The sequence below is a fragment of the Mya arenaria genome, chromosome 9 (genome assembly GCF_026914265.1).
Source record: "Mya arenaria isolate MELC-2E11 chromosome 9, ASM2691426v1".
In the NCBI taxonomy this organism is placed as follows: Eukaryota; Metazoa; Mollusca; class Bivalvia; order Myida; family Myidae; genus Mya; species Mya arenaria.
Genome location: NC_069130.1, coordinates 49455155 through 49471658, shown reverse-complemented (window position 1 = coordinate 49471658; position 16504 = coordinate 49455155). Strand labels below are relative to the sequence as shown.

At 38.3% G+C, this 16504-nt stretch overlaps 2 protein-coding genes and 1 long non-coding RNA gene across 4 annotated transcripts; 2 read left to right on the top strand and 1 right to left on the bottom strand.

Annotated features, from left to right (window-relative positions):
• Positions 1 to 7351: 7351 nt before the first annotated feature.
• LOC128245651 (uncharacterized) lies at positions 7352 to 13962 on the bottom strand. 2 transcript variants are annotated; one of them, XR_008263204.1, is made up of 4 exons: positions 12461 to 13962; positions 9944 to 9979; positions 9752 to 9842; positions 7352 to 9150 (listed from the first exon to the last, which is right to left on the bottom strand). It is a non-coding gene; the product is annotated as an uncharacterized LOC128245651 (long non-coding RNA). The 2 variants fall into 2 exon arrangements; XR_008263203.1 differs by lacking the exon at positions 12461 to 13962 and having other exon boundaries at positions 9944 to 10586.
• A 566-nt stretch (positions 13963 to 14528) lies between these two features.
• Positions 14529 to 14888, top strand: LOC128246133 (uncharacterized). The gene has a single exon (XM_052964329.1). It carries the CDS (start codon positions 14529 to 14531, stop codon positions 14886 to 14888), a length of 360 nt encoding a protein of 119 aa, XP_052820289.1.
• A 76-nt stretch (positions 14889 to 14964) lies between these two features.
• On the top strand, positions 14965 to 16023 carry LOC128246132 (translation initiation factor IF-2-like). Its single transcript, XM_052964328.1, has 2 exons — positions 14965 to 15364; positions 15749 to 16023. The coding sequence occupies exons 1-2, from the start codon at positions 14965 to 14967 to the stop codon at positions 16021 to 16023; spliced, it is 675 nt and encodes a 224-aa protein (XP_052820288.1).
• The last annotated feature ends 481 nt before the right edge of the window (positions 16024 to 16504 follow it).

The following is a 16504-nucleotide window of genomic DNA, read 5'->3' as shown; positions in this document are numbered from 1 at the left end:
ATTAAACAATTTTTCTAGACTTAATAAAAACGCGCCTCAAGTACGTTTGTTTTTAAAATGATGTAACAGCTCTAAACGTCGGTTTATTTATAAAGCTTATTGCGCGTATTTTTTCAAAGCTTTTCATTTGTCGTGACGTCACGGGTTGTTATACAAATAATTTATTAAAACCATTTAAAGACGTTATTTAAGGATGTCAACCACATTTTAGGATATTTATGATAATTATATAAATACATTTTTGTGTACCCTTTTACTTTTTCACACTTCAAGGGATTAACCGCATTATTTAACACTGTAATCTGAAACCCAGACATACCAACCAACCTTCAAATTATTTTGAAGAACTAGTTTACTTTTAGAGGGCACGATATAGGTCGTTCCAAATTATTTTTTTCATTTTAAATCTTTATAATGTTTAACTCATCTGAAATTAATGATAAAAAACATATATGATTAGTGTACGGATAAAAAATATTCGCGATATTTTGTAGCCTTTTAAGTGGGGAATTTGTGGCCACGTAGCTATTAATAAAAAAAAAACATCTTTTCTATAAGCTGATAGTCCTTCCATACAGAAATAAGGACTAAAAGTTATAACATCTGGGAAAAAGGCATGGAATTTTATTGATAGATTTTAAAAGCATAGCAAAGTTTTTAATTCAGTTTATCAAACACAATTATTTTTTTTGTACAGTTGATGTCAATGTCTCAAACACATATTGAGTTATGGAGGGAAGTAAAAAGTATAACAAGAACAGTCATGGACCGTTCTCCTAAATGACATGAATTTGTATATGAAGTCTGACATTAATATCTCAAAGACTTTTCCACATGAACATGAACATGACAACTAATTAGTATTTACCAATAAATCAAACTCACCGTGCTTTTCAGTAAAACGCATGATGCCAAAACAACATACGCACTTTTAATCCAATTAATCATTATAATTTAAGAAATAAATTATATTTGATATAACAAAACAGACACTAGATGTTTAAATTTAGAGTATAGCTCAAACAGTTGGTAAACTACTGTGTATCATGTGGCATTAAAAGCATTGTCTTCATTTTCCTTGTATACATGCATGTGGAAATAAGATAATGAATGTAATGTCTTTGAAATCCAAAGCATGTAAAAAGGGAGATAACCACACAATATTACCTGTTTTGTTGAAAGTTTTAATATGTATTGCGTTTTCAAATTATTATTGCACTAAATGCATTCTCTGTACGATCTTAATTTTATGAAAAGCTTGATCCTTTCTTTCTCGCCTTTAATCAGTCGCCAGTTATCAATTAAACAATCAGTTGACTTATAACAGAATTATATTTTTATATATAAATAAAAGCACATGGTTGCTTGCTTAGTAGGCATATGAATTGTTCAATGATAGGTAACTGCGTCACGCGCACCTGCTTGTTCCATTATGAGAAATGACCTGCGTATATCCATGTCCACCGGGAACCTTTTTCAGCAACACGCTGGTGTGGAATCAGTTTAGGCCATCGGACTGTTTTATTCAGATCTTGAACGTAATAATTCCGACATTCATAGGGCATTTTAGCGAGATCGTGCTGCCTTAAATACTATATATACATAGATCTGTCGTTTTGTTGACTTGATCTAAGAAAGTTATATCCGTCCACAGGGACTCCTATCTAAAAAATTCCTTGTTAAAGGACACTTTGCTAGAAACCGTTGAACCGTCAGCAGGTGCGCGTGACGTACGATTCCTACCATTGTTGTGCTTGTATACTTGTTGCTCCTAAACGTAAATAGAATGAGGCAAAATAGACTCCTGTAACACGATTAGCTTTTATCGCTTTGTGCATTTTTACGCTAAGCTCAAACACACCACGACAACACTTTAAAGTACTATATATTTGTAATATGGTGTACTTCCATATTTAGAAAACTCGGACAACTTTTTTTCGATTTGAAAATATATTTATGCAGAATTCATCAAGAACATTGAGTTCTATCATTGAACAACTAATGTGTCTGCGTTAAAAATAAATAGTGAATGAATTTTGTTCTTTATCATTGCTTATTAGGTATGCCCGCTGCGATCGGCTGAATTTTTGCTTGAGGTGTTGCTATCGACTATTGTTCCTTTAAACCCGTTACGAAAGTTATAGCCTTTTAAAGTATGTATTTCGTGCACGGACGTGTCAGAAGAATGTCCCTAAAAGAATGGATATATGGAATTTATTGTGCTGTTTGGCAACCATACAATTAATCTCAGGTAAGTAATGCTGCACTAGTCAGTGTGCACTTCGCCACCACACAAGTCATCCAGAGCAGGTAGTGCTGAGAAAGTCAGTATGCGCTTCACCACCATACAAGTGATCCAGAGCAGGTAGTGCTAAGAAAGTCAGTATGCACTTCACCACCATACAAGTCATCCAGAGCAGGTAGTGCTGAAAGTCAGTATGCGCTTCACCACCATACAAGTCATCCAGAGCAGGTAGTGCTAAGAAAGTCAGTATGCGCTTCACCACCATACAAGTCATCCAGAGCAGGTAGTGCTAAGAAAGTCAGTATGCGCTTCACCACCATACAAGTCATCCAGAGCAGGTAGTGCTAAGAAAGTCAGTATGCGCTTCACCACCACAAAAGTCATCCAGAGCAGGTAGTGCTAAGAAAGTCAGTGTGCGCTTCACCACCATACAAGTCATCCAGAGCAGGTAGTGCTAAGAAAGTCAGTATGCGCTTCACAACCATACAAGTCATCCAGAGCAGGTAGTGCTAACAAAGTCAGTATGCGCTTCACCACCTCACAAGTCATCCAGAGCAGTTAGTGCTAACAAAATCAGTATGCGCTTCACCACTATACAAGTCAACCAGAGCAGGTAGTGCTAAGAAAGTCAGTATGCGCTTCACCACCATACAAGTCATCCAGAGCAGGTAGTGCTAAGAAAACCAGTGTGCACTTCACCACCATACAAGTCATCCAGAGCAGGTAGTGCTGCGAAAGTCAGTATGCGCTTCACCACCATACAAGTCATCCAGAGCAGGTAGTGCTAAGAAAGTCAGTATACGCTTCACCACCATACAAGTCATCCAGAGCAGGTAGTGCTAAGAAAGTCAGTATGCGCTTCACCACCACAAAAGTCATCCAGAGCAGGTAGTGCTAAGAAAGTCAGTATGCGCTTCACCACCACAAAAGTCATCCAGAGCAGGTAGTGCTAAGAAAGTCAGTGTGCGCTTCACCACCATACAAGTCATGCAGAGCAGGTAGTACTAAGAAAGTCAGTATGCGCTTCACCACCATACAAGTCATCCAGAGCAGGTAGTGCTGAGAAGGTCAGTATGCGCTTCACCACCATACAAGTCATCCAGAGCAGGTAGTGCTAAGAAAGTCAGTGTGCGCTTCACCACCACACAAGTCATCCAGAGCAGGTAGTGCTAAGAAAGTCAGTATGCGCTTCACAACCATACAAGTCATCCAGAGCAGGTAGTGTTAAGAAAGTCAGTATGCGCTTCACCACCATACAAGTCATCCAGAGCAGGTAGTGCTAAGAAAGTCAGTATGCGCTTCACAACCATACAAGTCATCCAGAGCAGGTAGTGCTAACAAAGTCAGTATGCGCTTCACCACCTCACAAGTCATCCAGAGCAGTTAGTGCTAACAAAATCAGTATGCGCTTCACCACTATACAAGTCAACCAGAGCAGGTAGTGCTAAGAAAGTCAGTATGCGCTTCACCACCATACAAGTCATCCAGAGCAGGTAGTGCTAAGAAAACCAGTGTGCACTTCACCACCATACAAGTCATCCAGAGCAGGTAGTGCTGCGAAAGTCAGTATGCGCTTCACCACCATACAAGTCATCCAGAGCAGGTAGTGCTAAGAAAGTCAGTATGCGCTTCACCACCATACAAGTCATCCAGAGCAGGTAGTGCTAAGAAAGTCAGTATGCGCTTCACCACCACAAAAGTCATCCAGAGCAGGTAGTGCTAAGAAAGTCAGTATGCGCTTCACCACCACAAAAGTCATCCAGAGCAGGTAGTGCTAAGAAAGTCAGTGTGCGCTTCACCACCATACAAGTCATGCAGAGCAGGTAGTACTAAGAAAGTCAGTATGCGCTTCACCACCATACAAGTCATCCAGAGCAGGTAGTGCTGAGAAGGTCAGTATGCGCTTCACCACCATACAAGTCATCCAGAGCAGGTAGTGCTAAGAAAGTCAGTGTGCGCTTCACCACCACACAAGTCATCCAGAGCAGGTAGTGCTAAGAAAGTCAGTATGCGCTTCACCACCATACAAGTCATCCAGAGCAGGTAGTGTTAAGAAAGTCAGTATGCGCTTCACCACCATACAAGTCATCCAGAGCAGGTAGTGCTAAGAAAGTCAGTATGCGCTTCACCACCATACAAGTCATCCAGAGCAGGTTCTGCTAAGAAAGTCAGTATGCGCTTCACCACCATACAAGTCATCCAGAGCAGTAAGTGCTAACAAAGTCAGTATGCGCTTCACCACCATACAAGTCATCCAGAGCAGTTAGTGCTGCGAAAGTCAGTATGCGCTTCACCACCATACAAGTCATCCAAGAGCAGTTAGTGCTAAGAAAGTCAGTGTGCATTTCACCACCATACAAGTCATCCAAGAGCAGGTAGTGCTAAGAAAGTCAGTATGCGCTTCACCACCATACAAGTCATCCAAGAGCAGGTAGTGCAAAGAAAGTCAGTATGCGCTTCACCACCATAGAAGTCACCCAAGAGCAGGTAGTGCCAAGAAAGTTAGTATACGCTTCACCAACATACAAGTCATCCAAGAGCAGGTAGTGCTAAGAAAGTAAGTATGCGCTTCACCACCATACAAGTCATCCAAGAGCAGGTAGAGCTAAGAAAGTCAGTATGCGCTTCACCAACATACAAGTCATCCAAGAGCAGGTAGAGCTAAGAAAGTCAGTATGCGCTTCACCACCACACAAGTCATCCAAGAGCAGGTAGTGGTACGAAAGTCAGTATGCGCTTCGCCACCACACAAGTCATCCAAGAGCAGGTAGTGCTAAGAAAGTCAGTATGCGCTTCGCCATCACACAAGTCATCCTAGAGCAGGTAGTGCTAAGAAAGTCAGTATGCGCTTCACCAACATACAAGTCATCCAAGAGCAGGTAGAGCTAAGAAAGTCAGTATGCGCTTCACCACCACACAAGTCATCCAAGAGCAGGCAGTGCTGCGAAAGTCAGTATGCGCTTCGCCACCACACAAGTCATCCAGAGCAGTTAGTGCTAAGAAAGTCAGTATGCGCTTCGCCACCACACAAGTCACCCAAGAGCAGGTAGTGCTAAGAAAGTCAGTATTCGCTTCGCCACCACACAAGTCATCCACAGCAGGTAGTGCTAAGAAAGTCAGTATGCGCTTCGTCACCACACAAGTCATCCAGAAAAGTTAGTGCTAAGAAAGTCAGTATGCGCTTCGCCACCATACAAGTCATCCAAGAGCTGTTTGTGCTAAGAAAGTCAGTATGCGCTTCGCCACCACACAAGTCATCCAAGTGCAGGTAGTGCTAAGAAAGTCAGTATGCGCTTCGCTACCACACAAGTCAGTCAAGAGCAGGTAGTGCTGCGAAAGTCAGTGTGCACTTCGCCACCACACAAGTCATCCAGAGCAGTTAGTGCTGCGAAAGTCAGTATGAACTTCGCCACCATACAAGTCATCCAGAGCAGTTAGTGCTGCGAAAGTCAGTATGAACTTCGCCAACATACAATTCATCCAGAGCAGTAAGTGCTGCGAAAGTCAGTATGAACTTCGCCACCATACAAGTCATCCTGAGCAGTTAGTGCTGCGAAAGTCAGTATGAGCTTCACCACCATACAAGTCATCCAGAGCAGTTAGTGCTGCGAAAGTCAGTATGAACTTCGTCACCATACAAGTCATCCAGAGCAGGTCGTGCTGTAAAAGTCAGTATGCGCTTCGCCACAACACAAGTTACCCAGAGCAGTTCGTGCTACAAAAGTCAGTATGCGCTTCGCCACAACACAAGTTACCCAGAGCAGTTCGTGCTAAGAAAGTCAGTATGCGCTTCGCCATCACACAAGTCATCCAGAGCAGTTAGTGATGCGAAAGTCAGTATGCGCTTCGCCACACCACAAGTCATACAGAGCAGGTAGATCTGCGAAAGTCCGTACGCGCTTCGCCATCACACAAGTCATACAGAGCAGGTAGTGCTGCGAAAGTCAGTATGCGCTTTGCCACCACTCAAGTCATCCTAGCGCAGGTAGTGTTGCGAAAGTCAGTATGCACTTCGCCATCACACAAGTCATACAGAGCAGGTAGTGTTGCGAAAGTCAGTATGCACTTCGCCATCACACAAGTCATACAGAGCAGGTAGTGTTGCGAAAGTCAGTATGCGCTTCGCAGCCACCACTCAAGTCATCCTAGCGCAGGTAGTGTTGCGAAAGTCAGTATGCACTTCGCCATCACACAAGTCATACAGAGCAGGTAGTGTTGCGAAAGTCAGTATGCACTTTGCTATCACACAAGTCATACAGAGCAGGTAGTGTTGCGAAAGTCAGTATGCACTTCGCCATCGCACAAGTCATACAGAGCAGTTAGTTTGGCGTTCCATACATGTTTGGAAACAAATGACTTGGCCAAACCAAATGCTCTATTGACAATATTCTAGCAAGTCATACCTTTATTTATCATCTTGTTTTTGTAATAAATAGTTATTCATTAAAATACAGAAGTTTATTTTCAATCTAAATCTTAGTAGGAAATCTTGGTCCTTCGTCTTGATTTCGTGGAAAACAATTTTAAAGACGCCCGGTACTTATAGTGCTTAAACAGGAAATTGCGTCATGAAAATGTAAAAAACTTAGAACTTCATCATACAGGATATGACGTCGCAATTTAAAAGAAAGCTCATTTCGTTAAAATTATAGTATTTGTTGTAATTCTTACTGGATATTGTTTATGTAAGCATTCTTTTTATTAATAGAACTGAAACTATCGTATGTGTCTGTCGTTTATTTTTTTCGGGCACTGCATTTCTGCAATATATGCAATTGCGTTGTGGTATTCTCCTCACCATTAGAGCAGGTAAACAGGTAGGTGGTTTTCACTATTTTTACTGGAAAAGCATGAGATAAAAATACTCTTACACTCACCAAATAACACATAACTTTATTCAACACCTTCTGGACAAGAGATATTGGTGTATTCAAATATTACATAAAGTACACAGTGGAGTCGCTTTGGAATAACAATTAGTGGGCGTAACGACCATATGGAATAACATAAAGTAATTAAAACACCTTCCATCGTTTGGTAAATGTCGCCATTTAACGCCGCTGACGTAGAACAATAGTAACAAAGCAAAACTAATGTTTGTTTGTTTAATTTTATTGACATGTCTTTATATTGTTATTTAATATATCAATCATTAGTTGCAGTCTACTATCTCATGAAAAATAGAGAGAGAAAGACACGAACTATTAGACTACGTGTAAATGCTTTAAACAATTATTAAAGAACTATTATATTATACGGGGATCATTCAATAATACAATGCCAGGGTGACGGAAACAAAAACAATGAGTGTATATTTTAACAAATTATATAAACAATATGAATTTATGTAGTGACTAATACACATGCATATATACCAACAACTATGGGACTATCTTATCAACGAACATACGACCAATTATCGCAAGATCAAGACTCTCGGTTTGATATAATTGCATTATATAATTAATAAGTTACTTGCACATTCCGATCATCTCTGTCCTACATCATAATTCTAACCATTCAAACACCCCTGTCCTACGTCATGATTCGTATCATCCAATCATCTCTGCCTACGTCATCATTCTTACTACCCAATTATCTCTGCTCTACGTCATAATTTTTACCATCCTCGTCTCTGTCCTACGTCACCATTCTTACCATCCAATCATCTCTGTTCTACGTCATAATTCTTATTATCCAATCGTCCCTGTCCTACGTCATCATTCTAACCATCCAATCATCTCTGTCCGACGTAATCATTCTAACCATCCAATCATCTCTGTCCTACGTAATCATTCTTGCCATCCAATCGTCTCTGCCTTACGTCATCATTTTTATCATCCAATCGTCTCTCCCCTACGTCATCATTCTTACCACCCAATCGTCTCTGTTTTACGTCATCATTCTTATCATCCAATCGTCTCTCCCCTACGTCATCATTTTTATCATCCAATCGTCTCTGCCTAACGTCATCATTCTTATCATCCAATCGTCTCTCCCCTACGTAATCATTCTAACTATCCAATCGTCTCTGCCTTACGTCCTCATTCTTATCATCCAATCGTCTCTCCCCTACGTCATCATTCTTATCATCCAATCGTCTCTGCCTTACGTCATCATTCTTATCATCCAATCGTCTCTGCCCTACGTCATCATTCTTACCACCCAATCGTCTCTTCTTTACGTCATCATTCTTACCACCCAATCGTCTCTGCCCTACGTCATCGTTCTTACCACCCAATCGTCTCTGCCCTACGTCATCATTCTTACCACCCAATCGTCTCTGCCCTACGTCATCATTCTTACCACCGAATCGTCTCTGTCCTACGTCATCATTCTTACCATCCAACCGTCTCTGCCCTACGTCATCATTCTTACCATCCAATAATCTCTGTCCTTCGTAATCATTCTCCCCATTCAATCGTCTCTGCCCTACGTCATCATTCTTACCACCCAATCGTCTCTGCCCTACGTCATCATTCTTACCACCCAATCGTCTCTGCCCTTCGTAATAATTCCTACCATCCAATCGTCTCTGCCCTACGTCATCATTCTTACCATCCAATCGTCTCTTACCATCCAATCATCTCTGTCCTACCTCATCATTCTTACCATCCAATCATTTCTGCCCTATATCATCATTTTTACCATCCAATTAACTATGTCTTACGTCATCATTCTTACCTGTTGTTTAAACGCATATATTAAGACAACACATGGTTACTGCTTTGAAAAAGTGATCGTATGATACGATGACCCCTATTAACTAGTTTAATATCAACTCTGTTCTACTTGTAATTCGATCTTGTGTTTATGTTCATTTTAAGAATAATCACGTACACTATAAGCACAGAATTGTTTAGTTGTCAAATATTCCAACGTCGTCTTTCGAATGTCCTCGGTTTCTGCAAATATATAAAACAATAGATACAAAATGTCAGAATAGAATAAATATGGGGAGGCCCGTTATTTGAGGTATAGGGTTGCCAGGAGGGATTTTCCAGCACATCTGACGTAGGCATTTTTCGGTGAATTCAGCCGTGCTAGAAAACTCTGGCACCCCCATGCTGGATGAGTCACGCTCTGTGACACAATACTTTGTATTTCTTTATTACACTTTATGAAAGCATAATAATGATATTTCAATAGATGATACCTGTTTCAATAGAACCGACCCTAGGGCACGCTGCGTAGCCGGTAACTCTGCAAGCCTCGTTAAAAGGCAACGAAGGTGCACTTGGATCGGAATTTGCTATTAGGATCAGAAACAAATGACAGATATTATTATTCCAGCAATGTTTGCATTGGATTTGTCTCTCATAGCGTTTCAAATAATGTTCATTCTCGAATACTAGAATTAATCAGAAATATTTAGTTTGTTACTGGTTTAAACCTTGGAGTGATATAAATTATCGCCCCAGTTTAAACATATTAAACAACTGAAGGCGCGCTACCTAACTGCATTATCTATATATTAAACATTAGTATGTGATTTAGACTGATTACCTTTTTCTTTTCCAAAAGCTACAGATAGATACCGCAACGATTAGTCCCATGATAACAATAATACTGTCAACTATTGCCCAACTTGGAAAACCTTAAGAAGAAATATATATTAATTAGGTATTTTTCACGATGGCATATACCGACCATCCGAGAAAAAACATAAAAAAGAAGTAAATATTAAGTATATAGAACCTTTTCCCGAAGCAGCTACCTCCCATCCACGAAAATCTGAAGAAATAGATATTAAAATTACCAGCTATTAAGTTAATAATGCTTTCAACAATATCAAGATGTTCCCGCTTCCGCAATTTCAGTTAACAAAAAGGCATTTGCGCATGCGCAATAGCGTTCGTGTGACCACGCCCGATCACTTACGTTCAATCAGCCGAAGTAATAAGGTCAGATGTCATAATGGCTCAATAAAACCCGCCAACCCACTTCCCTCGTGGTATGCTTTATACAGTGTGTGTATACCACGTGATAAATGACGTCATATATGCTACGTCGGAAGGAAATATTTTGCTTAAAATGAAGACTTAAATCAAAGATAACTTTTCTTTTACTACACCATTTGAAATAAAACGAAGGGCAGTCTATACCGCTTAAAGAGCCCCGCCTTCGTTTTATTAGTTTAATCAAACACTTCGACAAACCTGTTTCCAAAATAATGTTTTGACAGTGCTCCGTCAGACGGCAGTATTGTGAAAAAGTTTATCGAAGTGTTTGAAGAAACTAAACTCTCAATCAAACTCTGGTAAAAGACCGAAGGCGGGGCTCCTTAAGAGGCGTCGACTGCGATATGTTTCTTCGGAAATGGTAAAGAAATAGTGAAGTTATTTTTATTTTATGTCTTCATTCGAAGCAAAATATTGCCTTAAGACGTAGCATTTATGACGAAATTTATCACGTGGTATACACACACTGTTTATAGCTCCTTGCTAACTTTAAAAAAGAGTTTATCACCAGGCCCCAATTTCTCGAAACTTCTTAAGTCCCTTATAACAGGACTAAGCTAATCTCACTATTTTTGTTATTCTATAAAATGAATTATATTTACTTCTTCAAGAATTTTTAGAAATTATGTAGGAATAATCTGTATGATTATCAGAATAAACCATTTTTCATTTATCAAAATCAATTGTCAGTATGTATTTTGGCTAATTGAAATAAGCGACTTAAGCCTGTTAAGCTTAAGAAGTTTCGAGAAATAGGGGCCAGGACGCATGTAATAACGGCATATGTGACATTTTTCTACGCTTGTTCTCATCTTTTGCTGTCATCGTCTACGAGGTGTTTTTGTGGTTTAAACCTTTAGTACTTTTGTATTTTGCCTTTTCATAATGTTCCTATTTCTGCATTGTCCTTAAGGTGTTTTAGTGATTTTAATGCTTGTGTGATAGTTTCACCTATTAAAACTACGATAGAATCAACGGTTAAACAGACATTTAACAAAAAGATACTACACATCAAGTTAATGTATATATGAAGATTTACAACCGTGTCTTTTCTTTCTAAATATAATAATCTGTGGGATTCCAAAATGCATTTGTTTGTAGTAGAGATCAACTGTTAACTAACATTTAAATGGAATGTCAGAGTCACACTGACAATTAACTATAACAAGTTTTTTTGTATAGATAGCAACCAAATACCAATGGAAACCTCAATAATAACCTTTATTTACTATATTCTTGGTAATAATCGTGAATGATTTGGTTTTAAATGTTAAAGTTGCCCAATACTTAATGGGAACTGTTTTAACTGTGAGAGTGATATTCAGTAGCTTGATTAAAACAAAAAAAAAAAATGAAAAGATCCCGACAAAACCTAGCCTTTTATATTTGGCATTGTACTTGGAAACAAATTATTATTATTATTATTATTATTATTATTATTATTATTATTATTATTATTGTTATTAATTATTATTATTATTATTATTATTATTATTATTATTATTATTATTATTATTATTATTATTATTATTATTATTTAAGCCCAATCACTACGTATTGTATGTAAAGTTGTAGAACACGTGCCCACTTCTCTCTAAAAGGGCCTGATAAACGCCACACAGGGTACCTATTCACCTGTTCACCAGGCATCTCAACTTTAAATGTTTTATTCTGCTTCCAAGGGTCTCATAGTAAAAATTATATTGGTTAATGTTCACCTTAATGTTGCGTCGAAATGGAACATACATGCGCACCCAGAGCAACATCCACCCCGCTCCCCAGCACCCGCCTCCTTCAGCGCCAGAATTCACTAATTTGTAATACAATATTCTCTTGCATGAGGACAATCAAACCAAATATTTCTTATAAAGCTCCTGTTTACGGTCCCGGGGATATATCCACATACACTACACCCACGTTTACAATCCTAATATGCGGACTTAACTTACATCTGTCTCATTGTATAGACTACACCCACATTTACAATCCCAATATGCGGACTTAACTTACATCTGTCTCATTGTATAGACTTGGCAGAAGTGATTATTGCCAATTGAACTTGCATAATGAGCCTAACCTATTTTGTTTGGCAGTGAAATAGGAAACAAATTAGTATAATAACTGTGTTGGGCCTGTTACTGCAAACAAGGCCAATCAAAGTCAAATACAACTTTTAGTATTACTACTTTTTTGAAGTTTAAGTTAATTATGTTTTTAGACTAAGCAAATACAAGTAATCTAATTTCGTTATTACCAATTGTTTGTTTCTTCAGACATTGCTCTGTCGATGATATCTTATCGGAGGTAAACCATTCCTTGCATTGCTCACAAACAACATCATTTATATCTGTGCCTGTTGAATATAACACATTAATATATCACAAATGAGCCATTTTGAAACTCAATATGCGCGTCATGTTATCTTAAAATCAATTTGAGAACCCTTCCATTATAATTGTAAACAAGACATTTACATACCGTGCACGATTTTATGAAGTGAGAGATTTAAGTGATTTATCTAACATGAAGAATGTACATTTTCTTAATACTACAGCTGTCAATGATATTTAAGAGACTTTTATTGACCTTGCGTTTAATGATATAATAACATATGGGACTAATTACACTTCATTGGAAAATGTACGTGTTTCATTCGTGATTGCAAATGATAAGCAGAAATAGCTTTTTAACTTTAAAGGGTTTAAAAAGTACTAAAATACCGGTGCCGTTTAATTTATTGTAGACTTAATGTGACACTCTTGTTCACAGTCAATACATACACATGAATAACAAACATAAATCTAAACATAAATCTGGAATTACAAACCTTAAACTACTTACTAAATAATGAATTTATGTATCAATTACAGATAACAAGATTGTAACCGTGTAATTAATAGCTGAAACGCTAAACTATTACATGATTGGTGAGTGCTAAAAGATTAAGAATGATCTACTGTCGTCTCATAAGGTAGAAATGCCGTGTTTCGGTATCCTTCATTTCAACCATTGTTTTCGGCATTTATTCATCATTTTTGGTAGTGGAAACTCAATTTTGGGAGTTAGAGTGCATCTTTAACATGTGAACAAAGTACATTTGGAGTCATTTTCATCAATTTATGTGTATCCAGACCAGAACTCAAGTCACATGGTTAAATGGATATCGGACACATTCACAGGCGTAGATACATACGTCAAAAAGGTGTCAAATAGTGACAATATTGACACAAATCATGTAGTATTTTTTCTTTCCTGGAATAATTACTCCAAAACCAACATCACATTCCGTCCATTTAAGACAGAGACCATTCATGTTGTACTCGCGGTAAAACCCGTGTTTACAACTACACACACTATCTTCTGCCTTTGTACAGTTTTTAGATATAAATTCCCGCTCTTCAACTAGCGCATTTCCTGGACAAAATGTCTAACACGGATTACAGAAAGTGGCTGCATTATAACCAGGTTTGTAGTAGCCATCTTCGCAAGCTAAGCATCCTGTTCTAACACCGTCAGTTGAACAATAATAGCCCGGGCCGCACCCCGAACAAGGTTAGCTCATATTCGCCACCTTAAATTCACTTATAAATAGAATTAAATAAAACACATTTGTTACCGTATAAACAACCATATCCTTTGATATATACATTTTTATATAATATTATTATACTACAACTTTGTGTATTTAACACACAAAATGACTTTGGTTCAAAACGTCTTGTCCAATATATCTGATACAATGATTAATAGGTATGTTATGCGCTCTATAATCATAAACATGTCATGCTAACCAGGTAGAAAATAAAAATACTTTAACTGGGATCCCGATATGCATAAATTCCAAACTTAAGGAGTATTGTGCACGTTTTATTGATATTCAACTTTTGAAAAACATGTTTTATATTAACTGTTACAATGGAAAAGTTCATCCTCAAGTGATTTACAAAATAAGATAATAAATATTCTGCACCAGAATTCACTATTTCAGAACACAGATAATCAATAGGATTCACAAACCCTTGTAACAATTAAACCATAAATATGTTTCGGTTTCGTGAGAGGTTGGACGCCCCTTGATTGAAATGGCGAGGATGGTTACTATCGTAATGGCAAGGATGGTTACTATCGTAATAGCAAGGATGGTTACTTTCGCAATGGCAAGGATGGTTACTAACGAAATGGCAAGGATGGTTACTATCGAAATGGCAAGAATGGTTACTATCGAAATGGCAAGGATAGTAACTAACGTAATTGCAAGGATGGTTACTATCATAATGGCAAGGATGGCTACTATCGAAATTGCAAGGATGGTTACTATCGTAATGGCAATAATTGATGGTTACTATTGTAATCGCAAGGATGGTTACTATCGAACTGGCAAGGATGGTTACTATCGTAATGACAAGGATGGTTACTATCGAACTGGCAAGGATGGTTACTATCGTAATGACAAGGAAGGTAACTATCGTAATGGCAAGGATAGTTACTATCGAAATGACAAGGATGGTTACTATCGTAATGGCAAGGATGGTTATAATCGTAATTGCAAGGATGGTTACTATCGTAATGGCAAGGATGGTTACTATCGTAATTGCAAGGATGGTTACTATCGTAATGGCAAGGATGGTTACTATCGTAATGACAATGATGGTTATTATCGTTATGGCAAGGATAGTAACTAACGTAATTGCAAGGATGGTTACTATCATAATGGCAAGGATGGCTACTATCGAAATTGCAAGGATGGCTACTATCGTAATGGCAATAATTGATGGTTACTATTGTAATCGCAAGGATGGTTACTATCGAACTGGCAAGGATGGTTACTATCGTAATGACAAGGAAGGTAACTATCGTAATGGCAAGGATAGTTACTATCGAAATGACAAGGATGGTTACTATCGTAATGACAAGGATGGTTACTATCGTAATAACAAAGATGGTAACTATCGTATTGACAAGGATGGTAACTATCGTAATGGCAAGGATGGTTATTATCGTAATGGCAAGGATGGTTATAATCGTAATTGCAAAAATGGTTACTATCGTAATTGCAAGGATGGTTACTATCGTAATGACAAATATGGATTCTATCAAAATGCCAAGGATGCTTACTATCGTAATGGCAAGGATGGTTACCATCGAAATGGCAAGGATGGTTACTATTGAAATGGCAAGGATGGTTACTATCGAAATGGCAAGGATGGTTACTATCGTAATGGCAAGGATGGTTACCATCGAAATGGCAAAAATGGTTACTATCGAAATGGCAAGGATGGTTACTATCGAAATGACAAGGATGGTTTCTATCGTAATGGCAATAATTGATGGTTACTATCGTAATGGCAAGGATGGTAACTAGCGTAATTGCAAGGATGGTTACTATCGAAATGGCAAGGATGGTTACTGACGAAATGGCAAGGATGGTTTCTATCATAGTGGCAAGGATGGTTATTATCGTTATGGCAAGGATGGTTACTATCGTAATGGCAAGGATGGTTTCTATCGTAATGACATGGATGGTTACTATTGTAATGGCAAGGATGCTACTATCGCAATGGCAAGGATGGTTACTATCGTCATGGCAAGGATGGTAACTATCGTTATGGCAAGGATGGTTACTATCGAAAGGGCAAGCATGGTTATTATCGAAATGGCAAGGATGGTTACTATCGAAATGGCAAGGATGGTTACTATCGTAATGACAAGGATTGTTACCATCAAAATGGCAAGGATGGTTACTATCGAAATGGCAAGGATGGTTACTATCGAAATGGCAAGAATGGTTACTATCGAAATGGCAAGGATAGTAACTAACGTAATTGCAAGGATGGTAACTATCATAATGGCAAGGATGGCTACTATCAAAATTGCAAGGATGGTTACTATCGAAATGGCACGGATGGCTACTATCGTAATGGCAATAATTGATGGTTACTATTGTAATCGCAAGGATGGTTACTATCGAACTGGCAAGGATGGTTTCTATTGTAATGGCAAAGATCTTTACGTTCGAAGCCTTCGGTTTAAATAATTAGTCGACAAGTTAACTCAATTGACCGCACTTCACGTGAACGTTGTTGTCGACGTTGGTCAGAGCATCATACAAAGGCCATTTTATTCCGACGTGTTTGCTGTTTTATCCTATGCAACCTATGTAATATTGATGTGCTGTAACAAGAGATGGACCAAAGAAGAAACTTCCTTCCGTAATGATATACATATATCAACCATTTAAAGCAGGCATGAAGGGTGCTATATAGAATAACACGAACATTCGTTTTATTAAAAAAGAACA

Excerpts from the sequence above, each read along its gene's own strand:
- LOC128246133 (XM_052964329.1), top strand. The coding sequence starts at position 14,529 with ATGGCAATAATTGATGGTTACTATTGTAATCGCAAGGATGGTTACTAT.
- LOC128246132 (XM_052964328.1), top strand. The coding sequence starts at position 14,965 with ATGGCAATAATTGATGGTTACTATTGTAATCGCAAGGATGGTTACTAT. Across the intron at positions 15,365-15,748 it reads CCATCGAAATGGCAAGGATG|GATGCTACTATCGCAATGGC; the intron begins GTTACTATTGAA and ends TGTAATGGCAAG.